The sequence below is a fragment of the Equus asinus genome, chromosome 7 (assembly GCF_041296235.1).
Source record: "Equus asinus isolate D_3611 breed Donkey chromosome 7, EquAss-T2T_v2, whole genome shotgun sequence".
Taxonomy (NCBI): Eukaryota; Metazoa; Chordata; class Mammalia; order Perissodactyla; family Equidae; genus Equus; species Equus asinus.
Genome location: NC_091796.1, coordinates 84,765,974 through 84,793,385, shown reverse-complemented (window position 1 = coordinate 84,793,385; position 27,412 = coordinate 84,765,974). Strand labels below are relative to the sequence as shown.

Below are 27,412 nucleotides of genomic sequence, written 5' to 3'. Positions count from 1 at the left end.
AAAGGCAATCGGAAGGTACAAATGCAAGCCAGCGGACCCCAGTGCTGTCTTGTTATATTGTGTCTCCTGGTCCCCATTCCAAGGTCTGCCCAAGCCTGTGGTTTTCAGAGAACAGACTCTCAGAACTAGTGCAAACCTTGCATCCCCACCCCCAGCCAGACACACCCTTCCTGAGGGAGCAGAGAAGTCATGCTGAGAATGCTGCCTGCCGGGGAACCTGAGGCAGGCGTGCTGTTGGGCCACCTCACCAAGCAAGGACGCTGCCTGGCACAGAGCAGCCTCTGAAAAGCTGTCCTCAGCCTGGTACGTCCTCAGCCCGGGGTTTGAAAGGACTGTTCCAGGCCTGCCTGTCTGAACCCTCCACACGTCACTGCATCCACTTCAGCAGCAATAACAGCCACCTTTACTGTGTATCTACCACGTGCACCACCTGCATCAGCTCCCTTGGTCCTCATGACGACCCTCTGAGGAAGGCCCTCAGTGCCCATCGCACAGACCGAGACACTGACACTCGGGAGCCAAAGCGAGCTACCCAGGGCCACCCAGAGCCCTGCACCACCCCTGCCCCCCACAAGGAGCCTGGGGAAATCAGACAGGCCCCTGTCGCTGACCCAGCAGCTGAGGTGGTCTGGGGGAAGGCGGGGAGGGGGTGGGGGTGGGGGGGGCTGTCCTCCGGTGTCCTTGTGCCTCAGCCTCCCCAGGTGGCCTACGGAAGCCATTCACTAGAGGATTTTCTGAAGCGTGAGCCACATTCCAGCACTGACAAAGTGCTTCGAAGTGACAGAATTATTGAGCCCCAATTCCGAGGTGCCTAAGTGTAGTGAACATTCACAGAGCACTCACAAGAGCTCACTGAGTATCCTTCTCCCCATTCTGTACCAGTGAGGAAACTGAGGCTCACAGAGGCCGACTTCCCTGGGGCACCTTAGAGATCGCTCTCTCAAGTCCAGCAGTCCCATTTCCTGCAGGGAGGGGGCTGGAGGTCATCCTCTGCGCCGGAGGATGGGAGAGGACAGGAAGGGAAGGTGTCAAGACTCTCTGTGCCTCCGCCCCTTATCCAACCCTAACCATTTCTCAGGTCACTCTGGCTGCTGTGGCTTCTTGGGAACAATTTCAGTATTCACACAAGCATGGCAAAATTAAAAAGACAGAAAGGAGGAAAACACATACCTAAACGAATTCATACGCGTTTGTCCTGCCTTAGAAGGCCCTGAAGAATCTGGGTCCTGCCCCCACCCCACCCTACCCTTCTCTCTCCAGCCTCAACATCCCCCTGGCTCTCCATAATTATCAGTTCCTGGAACGCCACATCTCCTAGGCTTCTGGGCCTTGGAACAAGCCCACTCGGCTCCCTCTGCCTCCTCGCCTGGCCGTCCTCCACCTCCAGGTCCCACTCAGGCAGGTGCTCCTTCTCCTCCCATGGCCTGTGCTGTGACTGTCTGTCGCCTCCCCCTAGACTGGCTCCGCTCTGCGGTCCCAGTGCCTGGCACAGGAGGTGCTCAGCACACACCAAGAGCTAACACCGACGAGTGCTTATTAGGAAGCAGCTAGAGTTCTGCTTTTCATATAGTGAACCTTTCATTTTCCCAACAACCCTGGAGGTAAACATCTTTCTCTCCATCTTAGAGATGAGAAAGGTGAGCAGAGTCCAGGATGAGGCAGAGCAAGGACTTGAAATCAGGCGGTCTGGCTGGAGTCTCTGCTCTGACCCACCGTGCCCACTGCAGGCCTGCGTTCACCCGGCATGGTAGCTGGCGCCAGGTGAGTTACCACCACTTGCACGCTGCTAATTCTCCCCGTTCACCGGTGTCAGCTGCACGGCCAGCCTGTCATCCCTTGAAGAAGGATGATCCCAGGCTTTTGCAGGGTTGTTGCTCCAGCAGAAGGGTCAAGACGTGTCTGTTGATTTGGCACTGGTGCTCCCCCAGGACAAGAGGACTGAGTGTTAACAACAAGAACTCAAGCGATGTTCTTGACCTTTGTGTGTGTGTGTGTGTGTGTGTGAGAGAGAGAGAGAGATGGAGCAAGAGTTCTAATTTTATTTATTTATTTTTGTTCCTTTCAATTTGTTTTATGGCCCCAGCGGCTAGCTGCCAGCAAAGCCAGGCTGGTGGCCTTGTAATTTCTGTAAGTGCCTCCTCGATAAAGTGATGAGATTAATTCATCAGAATTCCTGTGGTCTCTTGAGGGCAGTCTAGGGGCGCTCAGGAGCAGGGAGGGGCATCTGCAGTATGCATGTACACAGACACACACACACACACATACACGCACACACTGCCAGCTGAAGTGTGGCAGGTTCGAGGGGAGCTCTTATAGGACGGGGACATGGCCAACAGCTAGCATAAACTCAGGGTTCTAAGCTGGGAGTGTTCTAACCCGCTCAGTATAGACATATGCAGACTCTACTCAGGCAAGCCACCTATCCCCTCTGGGCTCCAGTTTCCTCATCTGCAAAATGGGCACAGTACGTTCTCATCTCATAAAGTGCAGCTTCCAGGACACAAAGCTCATAAAGGGCTTGGTGAAGTGCATGCACGGGAGAGCAATGGGCAAGGCTGCTATGCTCACCCTTACATCCAGAGAGGGCTGCCAGGGTGATACAGCCAGAGACTCCGAGAGAAGTCTCTTCTAGGTGTCAGACCTGAGGCTAGCCACCCAATCTGACATTTAAGCACATTAACGTCAGCCTCCCCAAGACAGACCTCAGAGCTCACGCTGCATGTGCCTGTGGGAGGAAGGCAAGAATCCCTGAACCTGACCTGGATTCTGTGTGGCCTCCAGATGGAGAGGAAATCCCCACCATCAACTCTCTTTGATCCTGTGCCCCAGGAAAAGGGAACCCCAGGGGCGTCCCCATCAGCTGTCCTTGAGCAGCTGCAGGGAGCGGCAGTCCCCTCTCGGGGCTCAGGGAGGTGCAGAGCTTAGATAAATGGCTCCCGGGAATGCACGGGCGCAGAGGCTGCTGGCTAACATCAGAGCCTGAATGGCCATTTTAAGCCGCTGGTGTGAAAAGGCTAGGCTGGAAGTCACTTGGTTCCACACCCTTATTTCTCCCTCTCCTGGAGGACAGAGCCTACCCCTTTCATCTCTGCGTGGTCCACTGTCCTCAGCCTTCCGCCCGTCCCGCCTCCTTTACCCACTCGCTGGATGATTTCATTCCTGCCACTGGCTTCAGCTAAGGTGTCACTGGCAAGGATGGGCAGCAAGATGCATGGCTTGTGCCTAACACCCTGAGATCCGTCTGCCTGCTGCCTAGTTCCACCTGGCAGTCCCGTGGGTTCCTCACACTGAAGCCATCCCCAGGCAGCCTGCTCCTCGCACTGTGTCCTTGTCTCAGTGAAGGGGCCACTCGCCACCCCGGCGCTGAGGTCAGAAACTGCGGTGGCATCCGGGATTCTTGCCTCTCCTTTACTTTGCAGGTCCTTTCCGTCCTGCGGCCCTGACACGTCCTCGCTCCTTCCCCTCTGCCACAGTGAGTTCCCACATTCACCAGCTCTCGCCTCCCCTCTAATGCGCTCGCCTCTCTCGTCTCCATTTCCCTTTCCGATCAATCGATCCCCCACCGCCCGTGGAAGGACGTTTCCTGTGCAAAATCCCTTGATGGACAGAAGAAGGGAGAAAGTAGAAACCAAAGTAGCCAGAGAGGGGGCTCCAGACGAGAAATAAGCCATTTGTACTGCAGAACCTCAGACAGCCTCAGGCAATGATGACTTGAGATACCATAGAGGATGGCGTGGGGTATGGGCTGTACATGGGGGAATTTGCTGGAAGTCTGCATTTAAGGGGAACTTAGCTGCTGTTCCACCCATCCTGGGCGGCCACCCAGGATCTCCCCACAACCTGCACAAGAGAAGCCATCTTAATCTCTGGAGAATATACTCAAGTGAAGCTCTGGGCTCAGGGACCCTGGCTCTGCTGAGGGCAGACGGGAAGCTGGGGCTGAAAAGCTGACTGAATATTGCATACTGAACAGTGAGACCACCCAGCCCAGCCCCAAGCCCACTCCTAGAATTCTGGCAGCCAGATGCTCACTCCACCCATCTACACCCCCTCAACCTTCACCCCTGGTACCTGAAGATAAGAATTCGTAGGATTCCTCTCTGGAAGAACGAACGGCATCAGAGAAAAGACCACAGATAAAGATAAGCCAAGGGAACGCTCCTTTTATGCTTTTTATCCCTGTTTGCACTTAGCACAGCTAAAGATTACCAAGACGTTTATGAAAAGCCTTCAAAATGAAAGTCCAAAATAAATGGGGAAAAAGCGTGTGGGAGGAGACCAGGACAGGGCAGGAAGCAGAAATAAGCCTCCTAGAGCAATAATCTGTGTGCCGTTAAGAAGAAAAAAATACTGCAGTCATGAAACAAGAACAGCATGCAATAAAAAGAACACATAAAATGGAGCGCATAGAAGTTACAAATATGAAAGCCACAAAAAAATTCGAAAGAGTCACCTAAGGAGCTACTCTAGAATAGAACAAAAATCAAAGATATGGACAATGGGCTAGAAAAGATGTAAGAATTAGAGGGCTGATCCTGGAATCTCAATATCCAACCAGGAGGAGTTTTCGAAAGAGAATACAATCGCTGGAGAGGAAGCTACCACGAAGGGAGGGAGGAGACAAGGGACGAAAATTTCTAAGACCCGAAGCATGTGAGTTTCCAGACCAGAAAGGCCTGCGGAGAGCCCAGAAGAATGAATGAAGACCTGGACAAGACTACAGAAATGGAGACGAATGAGTGGCGGCCAGGGGTCGGGGAGCGGGGAGAGAGGGAGGCAACGTGGCTACAGAAGGGCCAGGAATCCACGTCACGGGACTGTTGTGTGTCTTGACTGTGGCGGGGTCACAGGACTCTAGAGAGGGACAAAACTGCATAGAACTGAACACACACACCACACACAGTGAGCGTGTACAACTGATGAAATCCAAACAGGGTGGCTGGATCGTATCTACGCCGTTTTCCAGGTGTGATACTGTATATCACGGGACGTTACCATCGGGGGGTGAAAGGTATATGGGATCTCTCTGCATTATTTCTTACAGCTGCATGGGAATCTACAAGATCTCAAAAATATAAAAATAATAATAAAAGACCTACAACACACAACCAATGTTTATCATAAAATGTCAATCACGGAGGACAAAGAAAAGATCCTAAAAACTTTCACAGAGAGTAAAAAAGTCAAATACAAAGGATCAAGAATAAGTGTGGCCACCACATCTCTAACTACAAGGGAAAAAACTCTTAGGTGCGGCCATGTGCGCACACACACACAACTGGGGCACATACTCTCTGCTTTTCTTCTACTTTGCACCCATCATCCGACTTCATTCATCTCTCTTGTCTATCGTCTGCTCTGTCCACTGCTGTTTCCTCAGCACCTAGGACTGTGTCTGGAAAAGAGTGAGGCCTCAATACATGTTTTCCAAATAAATCAATAAAACTTGACGGCAGCACTAGAAGCTGGAAGACAAAAGGAGCAATGGGGCCCCAACTTCCAGAGGAGATCGTTTTCAGACAGAATTTTACACCAAGTCAAGGTATGGATCTTAAGTGTGGGCTGAAGGATTGGTAAAGGCATTTCCACACATCCAAGGCATCGACATTTTCCCTCTCCTGTGCTTTCCAGCATGTGCTTCCTCCAAAAAGGGAGGGACCAAAAAGAGGAAGAGGTAGGACACAGAGAACAGGGGTTCCAGCCCAGAAGAAAAGTCAAGGACACGTCAAGGAGGAACTGGCAGTAAGCAAGTAGATTTAACCAAAAATTGTGATCTAACCATATTTGGACAACGGGAAGACAGGAAATGTATGCGTGTGTGTTGAGATGGGGTGGGCAATTGGAACTAACTCATCTTCCATAACAGGAAGTCGAGAAGTAACATCAACATTGCTCAGTCAGTAAATATGGCTGTAAAAACCATATTAGTAACTAAGAAGATAAATGCTAGAACAAAGATTTCCTAAATGGTTAACTCTGGATCATGGAGAGAGGGGAGAGAGTGGGTGGGGCCAGGGATGCTATTTTTCCCTGTAAGATTTACACTTCTACTTTTTAAACTATGTGCACACATTACTTTGATAAAAGTTAAAAATTAACTTAAAATTTAAATTTAAGAAATCACCCAACTGTGCCTGTGAAAAGAATGAAATCTAACCTCCAGAGCAAAGCCTACCAGGCCCTTTATGATCTGGCCACCTCTAGCCAGTCCACCCTAATCTCCCCCGACCTTGGCCCCCAGTTTGTAGGCTCCAAGAAACTACATGGCGCCTCCCAGCCCTCTCATACCTTTCTCTGCCTGAAACTCCTCCTGGAAAACTCTCCCACAACCTTGGAGCCTCAGCTCTCAGATGACCTTCTCTGTGACACCCTCTTCCCTTCTGTCTCAAGCAGGCTTACATGCTGCTTTCTGTTTGCCCCCACCACCCATCCCCTGACACTTAACTAGTTTAGCGTTTCATAATCAGGATTTTGCACATCATCCTCCCTTCTGCACTGTGTGCTTATTGGGGAGAGAGGTTATTAGGTCTTTCGTTTTTGCATCTCAAGTATAGTGCCTGGCCCCTGGAAATATGTGTAATCAAAGCAATGAATCAGAAACAAGAATCCCCACCTAGAGAATCTAGAATTCAACAGTGACCTCCGGTAGTCAAATGCACTGCCTCCTGTGGCTCCTCCCAATCCTGGTCCTTCCTGAAGCAGCAGGCACCGAGCACCACCTCTTGAAACCCACTCCTCTGTTCGATTTCATCTCATCTTCCTTCTCTTTGCAAGAATTCTTCCAACGCCTCTGACCACTTCTGTATTTACTACATTGAATCGAGATTTTCCACAGCATCGTCCCCTCTGCTAACGAGGGAGCTGATGATGCTATGTTTCTTACGAGCATCCAGTGTTGTCTCAGAGGGTTCCTTCCAGGCCATTGGCCCCATTCTGCAAGTTTTAATGTGCACATCAGGGCAGTGACAACCCCATACAGCCGTCACCCGGCAGACAGTAACTGCACACAGCCAAATTCAGAGATGTCACACGGGGAAAACGACCAAATCCAGTACTTCTCAGTCCCCTTTCAAGGCTCTTACTTCTCTTCCTTTCACCAAGGTCCCTCCTCCTGACCCCAGCCCTTTCCCCTCGCCTTCTGAACAGCTGTCCAGGAACAAGCTCGCCTGGAGAGCAGGGTAAATCAGACCGCTGGGCCTGTGCCCCCAGAACCTCTTATTCAGCAGGTCTGGGCCAGGGCGGAAACATGCATTTGTAACAAGCTCCCAGGCGAGGTCTGTTCTGTCTTGTCCGGGGACCACACTTTGAGAACCACGGTCCTAGAAGACCTCCTTAGACCCAAAACCCCACCCAGATTCCACTCTTGGGCTCTAGGCCCTGATTTCCAACTCTCCAGGGTAAATCCTGTGAACTGATGGACTCAACATGTCCCAAACTTTATCCACTATCCCAACCCATACCTCCCCCCACCCCTTCAAACCAGAAAACTCTTCTTTCCAGGTTTCTTTCCCCCAGTGGCCCCATCACCTCCCTAGTAGCCTAAATTAGAAATCTAAGAGTCAGGCTCATAATCCAGTCACTATTCTTTTCATACTGAATCCACTTTCAAGTTTCTCAAGCCAAACGTCTCCTTTTAACCCTCTGCCCCGTCCTGCTTTCAACGCCTCTAAATGGACCATTAACTAGATCTCCTACGTGGACCTCCCGCCCCCATCTTCCTTCTCACTACCAGAATTATCTTGCTAAAAGGAGACCTGATTAATGCCTTACTCAAAAACCTTCAATGGCTTCCTGTTGCCAAGCATAAATAACCAAAACAATGACTATTTCTTTAACGGCTATCCTATGCCAGGCGCTAACGTAAAGACTTCACATGCATGTGGCATTTAACTTCTGCACTAACATTCTAGGAGCAGGAACTCTTTACTAGTCTCCTTAGTCCCATTTTATTGACAAGCCCAGAGAAACTAAGTAACTTGCCCAAGTTGACACAACTAAGAAATTGTAAGGTGGGGATTCTAAGCCCAGTGAAACAGCCCTCAAATCTTAAAATATGACTCTATTTTACTCTCCCTCACACAGCCTAGGAAGCCCTGATGTCCAGCCCCTCCCCCCTCTGAGCCCTGCTCCCCTCGGCAGAGCAGTCAGCCCCTCTGGGCCCGCCCCTGCCATTCTTTCTGCCAGCACGGTCACTTGCACCGCTGCGTAAGGCCCCTCCTCTGGGAAGCCGGCCCCGCCCTGGCTGGGCTCTCAGACTTGCATGTTGGCTGTGTCTCTGAAACGAGGAATTGTGACTTGTGCTTCCTCTCATTCCCAGTTTGAGGGTTTAACTGACTCTTTTTATACAGATGAGGAAACTGAGGCCAGAGGACCGAAGTGCCCCCCCAAGGGCAACTGGTTGGTGAGTGGCAAGGCTGGGTTAGCACCGGGCTCCGATGCCCACTCACTCTTGGCTTTGTCTCTGCACCCTCTTCGTCTTGTGTCTCCTGGGATCCCGGGCCTCATTCTCCAGGACAAAAGGCCTGGAGGTGGCCCAAGGCAGGATAACCCATCAAGCATCGCCCTGCCCCTCTCATTGGGGAGCTTCCTTCCAAGCCGGCATCTGGGCCCCAGGTGAACAGAGGAAGCCCTGTGCCAGGGCCTCTTTCTCGTTTCCTCCTCCTCATCTTAAGTCACATACCCAGGAGCTGTCGAGGGGCCTCCCAGGACCTGCCAAGTTGGCCACGTGCCCTGGGAAGGTAGAGAGGGGTCCAGGTAACTTTACCCTGCACACAGCCCCTGATGGCCATGCATCTTGTGTTTGTGTGCTGTCAATGGCTAAGCGTGGCACTCACCACAGCCTTGAACTTCATGAATCTCTCCAGCCCTCACTCACACCAGCCACACTGGCCCTCCCCCTGGTCCTGAAGCACATCTGCTGTTTCCTGGAACACTGGCCCCAGGACCCTTTCACGTGCTTCACCTCACTTCAAAAGTCCTCTTCCTAGCACGGCCATCCCTAATGCTCTGTGTAAATTAGACCCCTCTCTCGATCACCTTGGGTCTCGTCATTGGTTTCTCTCTTTCACAGCACTTGTCTCAGTCTGTCATTATGAGTCCTTATTTGTTACCATATTTACTCTCTGCTTCCCCTCTAGAAGACAGGCCCACTACGGTAGAGGCCATTGCTCCATCCTCAGTTCCCAGCACAAGGGTTGGGACTCAGTAAACATTCACCAAAGATGTGAACAACTGCTTCCCAAGGTCCAGTGTGAGGCAAGAGTTTTCCCCAAACACTGTCCTTTAGAAAAGAGGGAGTGGCTTAATATCTGAGTGTTTGTGGGGTCTCATATTAGGAGTACTGTGTCAATCACTTTATACTGAACAACTACTACTGGGAAGACCCACTGCTCTGAGAAGACCTCAATCCATGCTAGTCGCCTGACCGAACCGCTAACAAAGAGGGTAAAGAAATTTAACACGAATTTCCTTATTCCCGGGAATGTGACCTCAGCATTACAAACGTTGAGTGTCAAAAGGCATATAGTACCTGCTCCGTTGTGGAAATCATGATTGTAACCGCACACAAATAAAAAAGAACTGTCCTAATGGTCTAAGAACCGTACTTTTGGCTCAAAATAAAAGTTTTGGGGTGAGCTGCACATACATGCTCATAAAATCTCAAGGAACTGAGACAGAAAGGAAGACAGTGTGCTCTAAAACACTGTTAAATGACTCATGGGGCTGGCCCAGTGGTGCAGTGGTTAAGTTCGCACCCTCCACTTTGGCAGCCCAGGGTTCCACAGTTCGGATCCCGGGTGCGGACATGGCACTGCTTGACAGGCCATGCTGTGGCAGGCATCCCACACATAAAGTAGAGGAAGATGGGCATGGATGTTAGCTCAGGGCCAGTCTTCCTCAGCAAAAAGAGGAGGATTGGCGGCAGATGTTAGCTCCGGGCTAATCTTCCTGAAAAAAAAAAAAAAGACTCAGAAGGTGGCCTGAGAGCAGGCTGAGATACTTTTATCAAAGATTCACGTGAAAAATTAGATAAACCTTGCTTCACAAAATGTGACTACAAAAAATTTTTTTAAAAAAATACATTGTTTTACACAATGTGACTTAAAATATGCAAGTATAACTAAAATTCACTTCTTGTTATAAGTAGACATTTGACTGTTTTATCTAGATCCCTAAAAGTTTACATATGCAAACTGGCCAAACTTCCTTGGTTTGTCCTCATTAGGAAAATGGGGGACCCCTTTGGGGATCGCCTGCTATTCAGACACACTGAGAACCTCCTACGTGCCGGGTGCCATGGGAGGACGTGGCATTTGGCAAAAATCAAGATAAATGTGACACTGTTCCTTAGGAGCTTAAAATCGTCTTGGGGAACCAGACAAGTAACGGCAAGAACCATACAGTGTGGTAACTGTTGTTGTTGTGCTGGGAGGAGATTCACACGAGCATCCAGGAGGGGCGCTCTCTATGTCATGAGAAGAGTAAGTAGGAGAAGGCTTCCTGGAGGAAATGGCAGCTAACTTGAGACCTAATAGATAAAAATAGGGACTGGAAGTTGGGAGGGAGAGCAAAGAGAAGACTAGGTGCAAAGTCTAGATACTGAAAGCAAGCGACAGGGCCTGGGGAGTGGAAAACAGAGCAGTCAGGCTGCCCTGCAGCCTGCAAGGGAGAGTAGCACGAGATGAGGCTGCAAGGTCAAGGTGGGGCCATCCCAGAGGACAGCCTCAGCCACACTCTGGAGCTTTGATTTTACCGACAAGCAAGATAGAAGAGTGACATGTTCCGATGTGTGTTCAGGAAGGTCTCTCTGGCAGCTCTGAAGAAAACAGACTGGGAAGAGGTGAGCCAGCAGCCAAGAGACCAGAGTAAAAGTGACTGTCGTCAGTGGTCAGCGGTGGCCTGGACTTAAGAAGGGGGAATGGAGAAGCCGTCGGGTCAAAAGATATGAATGGGGGAGAACGAAGAGGATGTGGCTGCTGGGATGCTGGTTTGGGATGGGGGGCAGGAAGCAGAGCTAAGGATAAGACCCATTTCTGGCTTGAGCACTGGAGGAGTGACGCAGGCACTGACTTGGGAATATAAGGAGAAACATTTGATGGCAGGGACATAGCTCCTGGTTAGGACTTGTTGCATTTGGGGTGCTTCTGGGACATCCAAGTGTAAATATCCATTAGGTGTTACAGGCACTGGAGAGCTCACGGGAGAGGCTGAGGACAAGAGCTATGGAATTGGCTGAATCATCCTGGCTCCGGAGGCAACTGAGCCAAGGGCAGGAGAAGATACTGGGCACATAAGGTGGGTCAAGAACTGAGAAGAGGAAGAGAAAGGGGGACCTGGAAGCTGAAGGTTGAAAGGATATGGGTGGTTTTTTAAAGATTGGAGATACCGCAAGTATTTAAATGCTGATGGAAGAAAGCCAACTGTGGAAAGTGAGAAGATAAAAGAGAGGAGATAACGGGTAGGAGGGTCTTTGGGAGGTGGGGAAGAGATGGAGCCAATGCCTGAGCAGAGCTGAGCCTGGGTAGGGGACATCTCTTCCGGCAGGAGTGGGAAGCAATGAATAACTGCACAGGCCACGAACGAAAAAGACTGCAGACCTGGGGTAGGACTGGCGGCAACAAGTGAGGGAGGTCCCCTCTGACACTTCTCCATCCTCAATGGAACAGGAGGCGGGGTCACTGCTGAGAATGAAACATGGTCACAGGGTCAAGGTTTAGGGGTACAACTTGGAAAAGTCCCCCAGGTGGCTCCCCCAAAGGCCACCTCTTTCCTGGTACTCATTACAAAGGTTTTCATTACTGTGGGGTCAGTATCACAGTCCACAATCCGGCCCTCAGCCCTACCATCCAGAAGCCTGACTCTGCCAGCCACAGAAAAGGGGTCCATCTCTCAGAGGCAGACTCACATTACTCAAACTCAGGACCCTGATGTATAAGCCCAAGGATGCTAGCACACTCAAGTACAAGGAGAAACTGATCTGCCTGACCAGTAAGTTCACTCCAAGCAGAAAACCTACAGGGGAACCAGACCATAAGCAGAAAGACGTTAATCGGATCAATTGAATGTTTCGTCACATCAGGCTGTGCCCAGGCTGACTCTCCTTTCTTAGGAGTGGTGCCTTTGTGAAGCCCGCCTTCTTTTCCTGGGCCTCCAGGGCTGGCCAATCCTCTTCCATGGGCACCTTTTTTCCTTTAGATCTGCCAGTAAATTCAATCAGGGTGGGGGTTATCTCCTTTACCATGGAGCCACTCTGTCCCTTCTAGAAGATGCCTTTTTGTCCATCTCTGAGCCCATCTATTCCGGGTGAGTGTCATAATCCCCAGCTCCAACAACACACTTGCTTTCTTAACATAGACTTGGGAAGGCAAAGTCGTAATAAACACACATGCACTACTGAGGGTTGACTTTAAGCCCAATGAGGGCAGGGGGGTTGCATCTGCCTTGTGCAATACTATCGTGCAGGGAAGTGCCAATTTTTTCTGTAAAGGGCCAGAAAAATGTCAATGTCTTAGGTTTTGTGGCCAGAAGGTCTCTGTCACAACTACTCAACCAAGGCACCAAAGGAAACACAAACAAGAGTAAAGGAACGGGTGGGGCTGAGCTCCAGCACAACCTGATTTATAAAAGCAAGAGGCCGGCCTGCAGGATGTACTTTGCCCGCGTCTCCCAGCCCTTCCCCCGTGGCCCTGGCCGTCCTGCAGTGCTAGCCCCAGCACAGCCAAGCACTCAGGGAGCGCTCAGGAAGTATCTGTAGAGAAGGGCTGGCCGTCTGAGGGCTTTCTCCCTACGTCAGTCATGACATCTCTGTTTCTGCAAGATGTCTTCCCACATTGGCGGAACCACTGACTTGAGGAGACTGAAGTGACAGGAGGAGGGAGGCGGGTGTGAGCTACAGGATTTGCAGAGCTTTCCAAGCATTTCCGTGGATTTGGGAATGGAGGATTCTATGACGAAAGGCTCCCAGTCCAAGTTACTGGACTTTTCAAAAACGGCCTGAATATCCTCATTACTTGGGTGGGTGCTGAGGACACTGTGCCCTGATGGGGAGCCTGGGGCTGCGCCGGCAGACTGTGCTCGAAGCTTCTTGAGGGCAGTTACCGGTCTCCTCTCCTACGTCCCCTGCAATTCCTTCCTCGGAGTGGGGGCTCAGTAAACGCTCACTCACTTCTCAGCCAATCTCTGTGGTTGTCCAGTCATCGTTCGTTCTTTTCCTCTTTATACCTTTCCTATGTTTTCCAAATTTTCTACAACTATTATGTTCAGAAGCAACAAAATTAAAATCTTCGTTAGAACAAAGCCAAAGACTTAATAAAATAACCAAAGCAACCCAATCAGGTTTAGAGTGTACTTTTCCCTCTTCTAGATAGAAACCTCTGATTATAAATGTGAAACACCTCTTGTGAGAAAGAGACCAGAGCAGGTCAGCTCTCATTGCTCTAAGTGCTGCTGTTTTCCTTCGACTTCTAGGGAGAGATCATTATCCTGTCTGTGGGAGCAAATAATAAGACTATTTACAAATCCTTCCAGTGGACCCGATTGCCCAGGCCATTCTCGGCACCCCGGCCTCAGCTGAGGGTGCAGTGGGGTTTCTGAGTCTCTGCTTTCTCAGCCTCTGCTTTCAGAAAATGGGACCCAGAACTCTCCAGCTCACTTAAGAACAATATGGAGAGAAGAAAATGTCATTGTCTCCTAAAAAGCAATTTTTCAAAAACTCATCTCGAAGAGTCTCCAAGAATGGCAACCTCACCAAGACCACTTCCCAATTTGGGAAGAAAAACGCTGCTGTTTCAGTAACTTAAATTGGTTTGAGTATCTCTTGTGTATTTGTCAAATATCCCGTGGTATTGGTTGGATAGAAAACTGGAGTTTTGCAACCCTGGCTGAGTCAGGAGACTCAGAGTCACTAAGCAGTGTTTTTCAAACCGATTCCAGGCCCCAGACTTGGGGGCGTGAAGCCAGCAGGGCCCCGGGTGCATCCATTCCCTGTGCTGGAGGGCAGCACAGCACCTGACGCAAAGGGACTCAATGAACAGTTGCTGAAAGAAGCTGCTATCACGGCCCCTTTGGGGGAAGATACAGGGAACTGGGGTCTGGAGTTTTAGGAAAACTTACTTTTTCCTGTTTTACTCTTTGCACTATTTGAGTTTTTACCTTTTTATTTTAAAGGGTTCATTTAGAAAACAAATATTAGTTATAACTAAAATAGCTTAAAATGATTTAAATCCTGTTAAGTCAAAATAATAATTACTCTGTTTTATTCAAGTATAGTTACAAAAGCTTGCTCTGTAAGATAAAGCAAAATGTGTGTCTGTTGTCTCAATAATACGTCTTAAGTGATACTGCAAAAGTGAAAGGAATAATTGCAAACATTAGTTAGCACTGACTAAGTGCCAGGCAACATGCTAAGTGCTTCATATATGTTAACTCACTTAATCCTCTTTTAACAGCTCTGTGTGCCGTAGGAATGATGTCATCTCACTTTACTGATGAGGAAACCAAAGCACGGAGAGAAACTGAGGCAGTGCGCCCAAGGGCATGCAGCTGTAAGGTTGTGTGTGGAGCCACCTGACCCAGGAGCCGGGTGGTTAGTCTCAACTAACAGACAGAATTGGAAACACAGCCAATCCTAATGCCCTCGATTGGTTTAATAAATAAATTGTCACAAGAAATTTAAACCAATATTTGAATAATATTTGAATGGTTATTCAGTTTTTCAGTTGAATGAATAAACTGAAAATCATCCTAGGGAAGCTCAGCCTGCCTCCTCCTAAAAGGAAACGGGGGGCAGGAAGGGAGGACACCCTCCGGACAGCCGGGCAGGGTCCTGGACGAGGGACCCAGGCCAGAGACAGGACAGGGCTCTGGTTTTCTGAGTCTGGTTTGCAGTTTCTGTCCCAGTGGGATAGCATCAGCTCATCTCAGTTACCTGCATGAGCAGCGATTTGTGTCTATCTTAGCACCACCACCTGGAGCAACGGCTGGCGCTTAGTAGGTACTCAACAGATACCTGGCTGAATGAACGAAGCAAGTGCTCTACCCCCGTCTGTTGCTCTGTGAGCAGGGCCGTTCCTCCTGTGCCATGAACTTGACAACAAGCCTTTGAGGGTGGACCTATCCTGATCCCCATTTTCCCTGAAGTGACTTTACAGAAGGCACCCCTCAGGGCTCTTGAGCACCTTCGTCAGAATCATTCACTCCAGCACCCATTGAAGAAACAGCCAGCCCCATGACCAGGGGGACATGACTCAGCTGATATGCAGATGCACTGAAAAAGCCCAAGAAGACAGGCCACAGAGGGATCAGACAGGGTGGGTGGTCAGGGGGATCTTTCCCTTGCTCTGTCTGCCGACTCTCGCAATGAAGAAAACATGCATGTTTCACTCGTGCAATTAAAAAAGATCAAAACCAAGTGAGGGACCCTTTATATTGCAAGAGGTCTGGAATTGCAAGGCAAAATAATGCTATTTTTTTCCCCCAAAAGATCAGCTTTATAGGGCCACACAATTGAGAGTGTTCCCCAGACCAGTGAGAGGCATGGCGTGGTGAGGCATTGCTGTGAGTTTCCCAGGGCCCCATAGAGGGGCGCATGCCACCCCAACAACAGTGCTGGACGAAATCCTTATTCAGAATCCCAGAAAGAGAAACCCTGAGAAACAGAAAAGGGAGCCGATGGAACCTCTGCTCAGCGGCGCCCAGACCCGGCCTAGTAGCTGGCAGGAATCGCCTGGTTTCCTGCTGGACCCCCGGGCCAGGCGCCCCCCCACCCACACCCCAGCCTGGCCCGGCCCTGTGGCCACGCACCTTGGATGGTCCTCTTGAAGAATGCCTTGCAGGCCTCGCAGGAGGCCACACCGTAGTGGTAGCCAGAGGCAATGTCCCCACACACGAGGCACAGGCGCTTGGGGATGGCGTTAAGCATGTACTCGCACTTGATGGCCGAGTCCTCCATGATGCCGCTGGCACAGTCCTCGTAGCTCTTGCGGCACGGGGTGCCTCCCAGCCCAGCGCCTGCAAACATGGGCGGCGAGTCCAGACCGTTGGCGTGGGCACCCAGGGCCAGGCCGAAGCCACCGCTGGCGTCGGACGAGCCACTGGGGCTGTGGTGGCTGAGGGCGTCGATGCCCGAGGACGGGCTGGACGGCTCCGTCTTGATGAAGGACCCACAGCTGGAGCTCAGGTGCCGGTCGTCTGCAGACATTCTGTTCAGCAGCCTGTGGACACAGAGCGCGGGAAGTCAGCTCCGAGGAGGGCGCGGTGGGTGTGACACTGTCCCAGGAATTAGCTTTGGGCTCCGGGCACCCAATGGGTGGGGCAGCTGGGGAGGGGTTTAGCTCAGGCTAAGGCGTTGATGAGATAAAATGCTGGCTGAGAATGTCAATTGGTCAAGAACCGGCTCAGCCCAGAGCAAATTTCTGGCATCACCCCCCAGAACTTTCTGAGTTCTCAAAGAAGCAGCTATGTGTGCTCAATAAACTTCAGATTAGGCTCCCCAGCGCTCTGCAAATTGCTGGCTTGAGGGTGACAAAAAGTGCTAACAAATCAGCCAAAATATTGGGCCAATCTTCCCGCACAACAGTGCGACATGCTGCCTAAAAGTGAAAGTCCCGGTATGTCAGACCCTGGACCAGACACCCTCAGTACAATGACCTGATAACCCACTTCACCTGGCCTGACTGGGCCATCAGGTAAGTCCAAGCTTGACATTTCCCCTGAGCACCGTCATCATTGAGATTGAGAACAGAGATGCCAAGGCAACCAGTCAGGGCAAGAGGCAGGGCTTGTGGCAAAGGCCCCAGCCAAACTGGCTGCCCTCTGGGTTTTGCCTCTGGCCCAGCGCACGTCTAGCGGGTGGCTCCAGGCCCCCTCTCTCATTTCCCTTCCTAGCCCCTGAGCAGGTGGCTTGTGCCCAGCCCTTCCCCTTTAAGAGGCTGTGCCTCCATCAGGCAGCATGGGGGAGCTCTCCAACCCCGACTCTGTGCATCTTCCAGCTGCTTCTTGACCTTAAGTTTCAACCTTTAAGTCTCCCTGCCTCACCCCCAAGTCGAGGGAGCATTACCGACATGGCAGGATCACTGCGAAAAGTCACAAAATGTTTCCCGGAATGAAAGCCCCTCCTCCCAGAAGCATGCTGGGTGGGTGAGAAGACAGGCAAGATGTGAGCCTCTCACAGCCCAGCCCCCAGGATGGAGGAGCCGCTCTCCGCATGGGCAAGAGCTCACATGAGACAAAAGTGTGGTTCCGTGAAGCCCAGCTGCAGCCCACACTCAAGACCTCTGGAGCCAGCCAGGACTTGAGCCATGAGGGTGGGTCGGGGTCCTTCTGTTCCTGGCCTGGCCTGGCCATGTGGAGGTAAAGAGGAGGCCAAGGCTTCTGCAGGAGGAGCAGGGGAAAGGAAAGGGAAAGGTCCTGGAGAATGCAAAGAGCTGGAGAGGCTGGCAGCACAGCCCCGTTGGTGGAAAGATGGCTCCGCCCTGGGAGGGAGGGCCTCAGTGCTGGAGGGCCCATGGGGGGCAGGGAGGGAGGGGCCACAGTCCCACCTCCAACGACCCCCAGAGGTAGCTCCTGTTTTGTGAGCAGCCCACTGAGGAAAGGACTGGTCACCACCTGGGGAAAGGACCACCTTATCAGACCCACAAAGCCCACCCTGACGCTACCACCTTGGCACCACCAGCACCCTGGAATACTGAATGCAATCGTATGACGGGGAGGGGCGTCCATGGCCCCTGGCCCCACTAATGATCTTCTAGTTAGTACACCTCCCATGGGGCTGGCCCATCCATCTACATGAATGCGACCAGACACAGGGAAATCATCGCCCCACAGACAGGTCTAATCAGAAGCTGAGAGCTGCTTCCGATAAAAAGATAAAAGATACATACAAGGCTCCTACTCTCAAGAAGTTTATCATCCACTGGAATGGAGCGTTTGAAGATAGAGGTTCCTGGTCTCCGGTTCCAATCTGAATGTTCCCGAGTCCTCTGAGACACATCTCCTACGTGCCCCAAGTTTCCCTTATGTCGGCAGAGGGCACTCCAGTTGAGGGGCTGCTCTGGGCCCGTTTATATCTCTGGCAGGTGCCCCATCAGCTCCCTGGGCTCTGCATGGCCACCTGCCTCCCTCCATCCACCAGCGGGTCCCTGGTGTGTCCTCAGGAAATGACATCAGCCTAGCAGGTCATATTCCCAGACGGAGAATCTGCCTGAGCAGGCACAACGGGCCTTTGGGTTACCTCCCAGGACGCCCTGCACAGCAGGCGGGAGCTGCCCAGGTGCTCTTTCAGTTGTCAGCCTCTCCTACTCACTGCTCAGGCTCTGCAGTTCACAGGGACATCCCCAGGCCCCCTGTGACAAACCCTGCTGGGCCAGACAGCCCCCAGACCTCAGTCCTCCAACTCCACCCCTCCCCCAGGCTCATGAGAGCTGGAGATTTCGAGAGATACGCTTGATGTAAACAGCAATTATAGCAACTCCCATTTCGTGAGTATGTCTTATATGCCACCCGCTTCAGATTGGTCCCTTGGACGGACAAGAACCACGTGCCCTGAGGGAAGGAGACAGGGAGCCCGCAGCCCCTCCCGGGGGGCAGTAGGCCACAATTTTCCCTCGGCCTCATGGCTCAGCCAACCCTGAAGGACAGCCAGGGCGGGCCACGGTTTCGTCCCCTAAGCTGTGGTTTCCCCTCCTGCCCTCCCCTCCATTCAGAAGAGCACAAAGTATCCTGCCATGGGCTCTGCAGCCCAGACGCACCCTGTCCAGATCCCGCCTCCAGGCCCCGGTGGGTCCGAGACTCCAGGGCTGAGAAGAAGAAAACTGGATGCTGACCCCAGTCAGAATTTGCACGCACAGCCGGTCACTCGTTTAGTGCCTGAGGCCCACTGCGGGAGTCCAGCAGCCTTCTCCTATATGTGACCATTATTTTGACCCCACTAGAATGTCTTTTCCAGGAAGAGCCAACATGTATTTCAGGCACCTACTATGTGTCAAGTGCTGGCCGGATAACGGGACATGACCAGCACAGCCCCGGATCTCAGGAAGCTCAGCCTCTCACGGAAAGGACAGACACTTAACAAACACGGGTGTGCAGAGCACCAGAAAGGCCAGGGGGCCCGTGAGCTGAGGGGGCTCCCTGCCGAGCCTGCTGGTCTTGCCTCATTCATCCATCACTCGCTCATCCATATTTACAGACAGAGTGAAGAACCCCGGGGCCCAGCTTCTTTTCTGTGTTCAAAATCCCTTCCAGACTCTTCTGCCTGGTTTTTCCGCTCTCCAGGGCTGCCTGGCTGCCCCTCTGCTCCAGAGGCTGAACCAGACTAGTGGCCATTCACCAGCCCAGCACGTCGGACACCTTCTTTTGTACCATCATATTTAACCCTCACAGCCTGTCTGCCAGACACCGCTATACCCACTTTCCAGAAGAGAGGAGCCGGAGCTCAGAGCTTCTCCCAGGTCACCTGAGTGCCAGGAGAAGCTGGGGTCCTGACCTGCACTGTCTGGCTGCCCAGGGCCAAGTCCTGTGCTCCAGAGGACTCTGCCTCCCCGATACCAGGCCTCAAAAAGAGCTGCCCCGGGCAGGGGCCCCAGGTTCACAGCCCTTAAAAAACGCAGAGCAGAGCTCCTAAGCCCTGGACCCTCCTGGCTGTCATATCTTGACCTGTAGTGTGAGAGTCGAGAACTCTCTGGGGGCACAGAACAGGGCAGGGGAAAGAAAGTTGCTAGAGAGACAGGACCCTCCAAGAAAGCTGCCTCCCCTCTGTCCGTCTGTCCTTGACCTCCAGCTCATTCTTCATTCATCCAAAAGCAAAATTTATAGGAAAGACAGATGGACAGAAGTCCAGGAAGAGGACAGAGAAGAATTGGCCAGAAGAGTTGGAAGAGAATAAAAAGAGAGCCTGTTGTGGAAATGCAATGAGGAGGTGGTGGGAGCAGGTCACACAGGCCTACAAGGTCCGAGGAAGTCCGAAGGGCCACTGACCACTGCAGAGAGCGGTCAGGAGGAGGCTGGGGACTTCAAGGCATGGTGGGGACGGAAGCCACGCTGTGATGGCTGGAGGAAGTAGCAAACGCAGATAATTCTTTCAAGAAGTTTGGCTGCAAAGGGCAGAGGAAGGGGTGAGGGTGGGGGCCTCCTGAACACCTTCAGGCAGCGCCATCCACTTGAACTTGGGGGGGCTGGGGGTGGAGAAGGAACATTTTGTCGTTATTGTCAGTGATTCTCGGTTTCTTTGATGAGGAGGCAGGGTGTGAAGAATGGAAGGAATTCAAGGTATTTAAAAATTATGGAATCCATACCATTTCCAGTTTGCCCTGGGCAAACCTGATCCCATCTACTGACCCAGGACAATTACTCATCCCCGTCTCTCCCCGAGTAGACAGTGAACGAAACGCTGATGGTGAAGGGTAAGTCCAGACAGAGTGAATGAAGATACAGAAGGAAAATGAGAGCTTTTCTCGAATTCCAGGTCGGCCTCATCAGTCAGCTGAGGTGCTTATTGAACAGCTAACCAACCTCCTGGACCTGACCCCACCCCAGTCCTAATCTGACCACGCACCTCTGCACGCGGGGCCAAGAAATCTGCATTTTTGGTCTGCCTGGCTTGTTTTTGGCACCCCAGTTGTGATTCCTAGGGGCACCACGTTGGAGTCCCACTGGAGTAACGGCTGCCTCAGGGGACCTGGGAGGCGTGTAACAGGAATCTGGAATGTGGGAAGAGACATTAGCTGAAGCAGCCAGCAGGAGGCAGAGAGAAGGCTGCCATGGAGAGGGGAAGTTGGAGTTGGCAGAGTGGGGAGTTGAGAGGTCTCCCACCCCCTCACCTCCCATCCAGCCTCTACTCACTCCGTGAGGTGGGAGGCGCAGGGGTGAAGGCTGACGGTGGGAGGTCTAGGAAAAGGAAGAAAGTTTGCAACGGCAACTGCAGAGGAGGAAAGAGAAATCAGGGGCCAAAGGTTGACCAGGCCCCTTAACTCAGTCTGCAGGAGCACCAAGGCAGGGGGAGCCCAGCCCCCTAGAGCAGCCCCCTTACATCTGGGTGTCCCAAGCTGGTCACTACTGCCATTTGGGGCAGGTAACTCTTCATTGTGGGGCTGTGCTGTGCATTGCAGGATGTTCTGGAGCATCCCTGGCCTCTACCCACTAGATACCAACAGCATCCTTCCTCCAAGACAAAAACCTTCTCCAGACATTGCCAAATGTTCCCCAGGGGGTCAAAATCGCCCCCCGTTGAGAACCAGACTTAGATGTACAAGGGAAGAGGGTGGGCCAGGGGCACGGAAGCTGAGGGTTGGACAAAGGAAAAGTGTAGTTTTGGGATAGAGGGGAGTGATGTCAGAAAGGGCGGAACTGGGAGAAAAGGGCATGTCCAAGAGTGTGGTAGTTTCCAGGGAGTGGAGGCTGCAGGACAGGAGATTGGTCAGGGAAGATTTCAGAGGTGGAGCCTTGATGCCAAGGCCCAGGAGGATGCGGCCACGGGATGGGTGGCCAAGACCATGTGCAGGAGGAGCGCAGCCTCAGGAGGAAGGGAGAGGTGGCTGACACTTGTGCTCTGGGGAGGAGGGAGTCCTGTCGAGTCCATCATCTGTGGTTGGCTGGGACCCAGTTCCCAAGTGGGTTGATGACTATTGACTTTATGGGGAGGGGACAGATGCCCCATCTAAGCAGCCTTTGAAAGAGCAGTAGTCAGTGTTCGAAGCCCCTCGAGGCATCATTTTCCCTTTGATCCATCTCACAACAGGAACACGGCCAGAGCTGCCCTGGCCTCAATTTCACCGCCATCTGATTAGACAGGGCCTTCCTCCCACCCCCACCCGGCCCTGGCCCTGGCTCTTGTAGCATCCAGTGGGGGGCCCTGTACCCCAGAGCGGCCTGACCTTCAGGGATGCCTGAGCTTACTGGGGGGGGGGGGGGGGGGGCGGTCTCTGCCTCTGCTGGACATCGCCCTGCTGGACAACGAAGTGGGTTGAAGATATTCCTAATTCAGAGACCAACAGAATCTTGGAAGTTCTGAAGGAAACCCAAACTATTGAGCGATTTTGCCCCAAAACCCAAAAGAAATTCCAGGATATCAGCAAGAGCCATCATAAATTTTTAAGCTAGGGCTCCAGGAATCTGTCCCCCTCAAGGTGGCCCGCTGGCGGGCAGGCAGCAGGGGAGAAGCTTCTGGAGAAACAGAAGCTCCTGGAGAAACAGAAGCTCCTGGAGGGAAGCGGGTGGACTGGCCTGATTAGCCCAGGGTCCGGCTTGCTTTCTTCTACCGGGTAGAGTCCACCCCACCACACCAAGAACCTGGGTCACATGCCGGGGCCACCCCTGGAAGAGCAGAAACAAGCAGCTGAGTCACTTGACCTTATGAGCCTGACTCTCGCGTCACACAAGTCAGTTCTACCACACCCGTAGCTGTTGACTTTGAGTAAACAGGTCACCCTCTCTGGGCCTCAGGGTCCTCATCTGTACAATGGGCGCAATCACCACACCTCTCTCATAGGGCTATTCTGGCGAGCTTGAGCCGGCACAGGCAAAACCTTCAGAACGTGCCAGCGCCCAGCACGCACTCGTCGGACACTGGCTGCTGTTGCAATTCGCCAGAAAACCCTTCCAGAAAATTCAGCAGCTGGCAGCCTGTGGTTAAACCCAGCTAAGCTCCTCCCTCAACCAAGTCCCCAGATCTAGAATTGAGGATAATTCCACAAGAAACTTGGCATTACCAGGAGGGAGAGTGGTTGGTTAGGCAAATTAAGAGGATAAATAAGGCTGAGACGAGAATCCACTCTACAGAAGAAAAATGGTTTCTGAACACCTGAGAGACTCTCACGTACATTTCTGTAATTAATCTGCTAACCAGGCGCCAGCGGAGCTGTTCATTAGAGCAGACCCACAGACCCGCCAGCAAGGCTTTATTTGTTACTACAACCCCTCAGGTACCTGAAAGAAACACAGCTAAAGTCCCTTTAAAAATACTGTTAAAGGATGCAGAAGGAGCCTTTAATAGGGAGGCAGGATGAGGAAGACCAGGCGACTGGATGTGAATGACTGTCAAGGTCTCAGTGATCCTGCTGCGACATGGAGTCATGGGCACTTATCACATGGGAGGGAGGGAGAAAGGAAGCGGGGGGGGGGGGGGGGGGGTGTGGGGGGGGGAGAAAGAAAGAAAAGAAGGGAGGGAGGGAGAAAAAAAGGTAGAGAGGGAGGCAGGGAAGACCAATGATGAGAAGTGTTATGAACCAAAGATGATGATTAATCCAATTCTGTGCATCTCAGTTCCATTAATTATATTTTTTTCCTTAAACTCAGATATTTCATTAATTCAGATTGACCTTCCCCCTGAGTAGTCTGAATCGTCTATTTTAATAAATGGTGTTTTACTATTCCTGTGTGATTGAAATCTTGCATATGTACATCTTCCAACAGTAGATCCACTTCTCTGGACAGACACCCCAGCACAGCTGGAGCCAGTGCATCATAAGTCCCCAGAGATCTCCTGCCTCCCCTGTGACTTTCAGAGGAGAACTGAAGCCCGGGGGAGCTGCGACTCGCTCACAGTTACCAACGAGAGAGCCTGGCTGACTGGGGGTTTAGAGACACAGAGAGTTGGTGACCTGTCCAAGAGAACGAGCTGACTCGGGCAGCAGCCCACCCACCACCCTCCATGGCCATGTTGTTACCCAAGCTCCGTTCTTGTGGTGGTTCAATTTTATCTGGTCTGTTCGGAACATTTTCCTAACATTCTCTCTCTTCCTCCCCTTGGAGGCCCCTCTGGGACCCAGGACTTTCAAATGACCAGGTAGCAAACCGGCTTCAGAGAGCGTCTGCCTTCCCCTGTGCGCGGAAGCTCAGGTAAAAATCTGTAATTAAGCATCTTGTCCTTCAAAAGATTAGTCAAAACCAGGCTGATCCCAGACAACTGATGGAAATCTCGTTCCACACAAATTACGGCATGGAAAATAATGATGAGTAATTAGTGCCTTTCAATCGGGCTTTTTATCCATGATTTTCCAGGCTGCATCCATCATAATGAGAAGAGAGAGGCTCTGTCAAAGCAGGAGGAGACAACTGGACGTGGTGTGGCTGCCCTGGGACAGTTGGGAGGGGCCGGTCCAGGGGCAAAGCCTGGGGACCCGGCCCACAGCGGACGGCCGCTGCTGGCTCACACTGTGGCTTTGTGCAAATTAGAAAAAGGGGCCCCTCTGGGGAGACCAATTTGAAACTTCAGCCCTCAGCTCCGTCCTCAGTCCAGTGCCCTCATGTAGGACCCAAAGGTACCTAGCAGCTCTGACATTAGCCCTGGGCTCTGACCACTCCAAAGGGGTGCGTTGGGAGGAAGGACAGCATCACAAATTCAGAATATGCCCCAAATACACTTCTAGCGTTCTTTCTTTCAACAGCTATTGGAGATCTGACATCTGTGAATTTATCTTAACTCTTACTGAATCTGTTATTTTCGCCCTGTATGAAGCATGATCCGGCACAAACATCCCACCAACTGTCACTGAACAGATTCAGCAGTTTCTAGACGGCATTCAATCCCCACAGTGGCCGTGGGGCTGGGCCACAGAACTTAGTGGCTGGAGCTGGACTGCCTGAGTTTGAATCCCAGTTCTGTCCTTTATAGGGTAATTAACCTTTCTGTGCCTCAGTTTCCTCATCTGTAAAGTGAGGATGACAATCACAGTATTTGTCTCATGGGCGGTCTTGAGGATTAGCGAGTTAATACAGAAAAGAGCTTAGAACAGTGCCTGGCCTACAGTAAATCCCCGATAAATAAATCTTAGCACTTGCTACTAGCACCACTTCTTGGTAATAAGGAGAGGGCTTCATTTACAGTCTCTAAAAAGTTAAATCTCACAGCAAGTGAGATGCCTTACTTCCTCTCTCCTCCCATCATTCACCCGTCCACGCATCTGCCGGTCCACACATTTCATCGTGCATTTGCATGCCCGCGCTGTGTGCTGGAACTTGTACCGAGAAAGTCCCTTTTCAGGCAAAGGGCCTCCTTATTCAGGCATGACTAGAACCGACCATTAGAACTACCGAGGCTCTCTCCTGGGAGCTGACACCGACTCCAGCATTCTCTCTCTCTTACTCGTGTGCACACATGGAGCTCCCACAGGAACTGCCACGTTCTTACAGACCTCCCACCCCCTGGCCCAGCTGACCGACCCAGGGGTGTGCACCTGACCCGGGCTGGGCCAATGAGTCTCTCCCGTGAGATCTGTGGCGTCAGGGCTGCCTCTCCAGGGACAGAAGCAGGAAGATGGACAGCTCAGGCATGAGCAAGGTCATACTTGGCACCAACGTGCAGCGAGGGAGAAGAATATCGAAGCTGGCAGCAGAGAAGGGTGCCGGCCAGGGGCAGAGTCCTGGGAGCCTGAGTCGCTGTCAGCAGCTGCTTGTGAGCCGGGTAGCACCTCTGCTCAAGCAGACGAGCAGGGCCTGATTCCCTGACACCATAGCTCACACAAGGTGGGGGGTGTCTGACGTTTAACCAAAAGAGCAATTCACACGCCATCTCATTCCTTTATCCACCCCTCATTCATCCCATTACTATTCCTTGAATATTTACTGTGTGCCAGACACTATTCTAGCCCTGGGAGGAACTGGGGCACAAGGTGGACAGGTTCCTGCCCTCAAGGAGGGAAAATACCATATTTCATCGACTCTAAGTTACACCATTTTTTCACATTTCATCATCTCGGCAATCAGAATGCATCTCGAATTCATAGCATGTCATAGTTTAATTTAATTAGCGGTTCTAAAAATAATGGTGTCTTTAACAACAGATGATGTCATAGGTGCAATGCAATCTGATAAATAAGTATAGCTGAGACAGCTATGAGTTCACCAAAAGCAATTTCATTTTATTCCTAGACACGAGGAAAACGACATTTCCCAGTCTCCCTTGTGGTTAGCGGTGACCATGGGATGGGGTCCTGGCCAATGGAACTTGGGCAAAGGGATATAAGCCACTCCCCTATCTGGCTCATAAAAATCTCCCACTGCGCCCTCCCCTCCCCCGCCGCACCGGTCCCACCCTCTCTCTGTCTTCCCCCAACTGCAGGCTGCATGGATCCAGGCGGAGGCTCCAGAGGACCCAGGAAGGGGCCCCAGGGAGGAACCGCAAATTAGAAGGAGCTGGGACCCTGAATACCCTCATGAAAGGCTGCCTGCCGAACACGCCAGCAAGATGTCCTGTGGGCAAGATATAAACCTGCGTTGTGTTAAGCCGCTGAAGCCCTGGGGTTGTATGTCACAACAGCTAGCGTTACCCACCCTCACTAATGCAATCAGTAAACAACCAAATAGTATAAATGCAGTGAGTGAGGAGTGCTGCGAAGAAAGAGCAGGGGAAAGGGACAGACGGCAGGCTGGGGCCGGCTGCAGAGGGTGGCCAGAGGAGCCTTCTCTAGGAGCTGGTATTTCCACAGAGGCCTGAAGAAAGAGAGGGAGGCCGGCACGCAGGGGAAGCGCTGTGCTTGAGGAAAAGCAGGGAACCCCCTCCCAGCCTGGGGTGCTCAGGCCAGGGCAGGACCTGGAAGGCCTCTGGTCTGTCCCTGGCTGCCTGCAGGGACCCCAGTGACAGCACATCACCAGTACAGGAGGGGGGTGCTTCCATCTCTAGACCACTCAGGTCATTTAAAAATAAAGTTCTTTGTCAAGAGTCAAAATATTTCTTCTCTCTGGAGTTCCCGGTTATGGTTACACAGCTCTGTCCCTCAGGAGCTGCAGAACAAGTCTACCTGCCTCCATAGGCCAGCCATCGAGATCGCTGAAGGCAGCTTCCTGCTCCCTGCTGAGCCCTCCCCTGGCCAGGAGCAGCATCCTCTGGACCTAGAGTGGCTCCTCCTCACACTCTGCCCTCCTCCAAAAATAATCCATGTGCTCTGTCTGCTCCTTGTAAAGGGGAGCATCCGAACTGAGCACAGCCCTCCAGGCTGAGTTCTCACTAGAGCAGAGCAGAGCAGTACTGACACCTCCATCATCCTACACACTATACTTCTCTTGATGCACCCCAAAGTGGAATCAGTGTTTAAGGCGCTTGGCTCACACTGCTGCCTTCCACTCTGCTCCTCTGTGGTCACACATCCGAGTCTTTTGCGTGTGCTGTGCTGGGCCTCACTGCCACTTCGCCAAGTGTGTTCGTGCAGGACAGTGTGCAGACCCAGTGAGGGGGACGCTTCCTTCCACTGCCTGGTCACGGCACTGGCCCTTTCTATGTGGCCTTATGCACGGCAGGGATGACACAGGAAGCTTGAGGCTCCCAGCATCCATTTCTCTTCTTGACTCAATTTTTCAGTCTTTGTGCTAAGGGGCAGCCTGGGCAGATGACAAAGAGACATCTTAACTCAGGTGGACAGATGGGGACCTGGTACTGCAACTAACTGAGGACGCGCTTCTGACGTCTGTAATGATGATGACAGTG

The 27,412-nt window shown here is 52.0% G+C and overlaps 1 protein-coding gene across 2 annotated transcripts in view; it reads right to left on the bottom strand.

The window, feature by feature from the left end:
• ESRRB (estrogen related receptor beta) overlaps positions 1-27,412 on the bottom strand; it is a 176,178-nt gene that overhangs the window by 45,980 nt on the left and 102,786 nt on the right. For both annotated transcript variants that reach the window (XM_044774083.2, XM_044774082.2), the window contains one exon: positions 15,802-16,211. In XM_044774083.2, the coding sequence (XP_044630018.1) occupies positions 15,802-16,211 (410 nt within the window). The remainder of the gene's footprint in view (positions 1-15,801; positions 16,212-27,412) is intronic.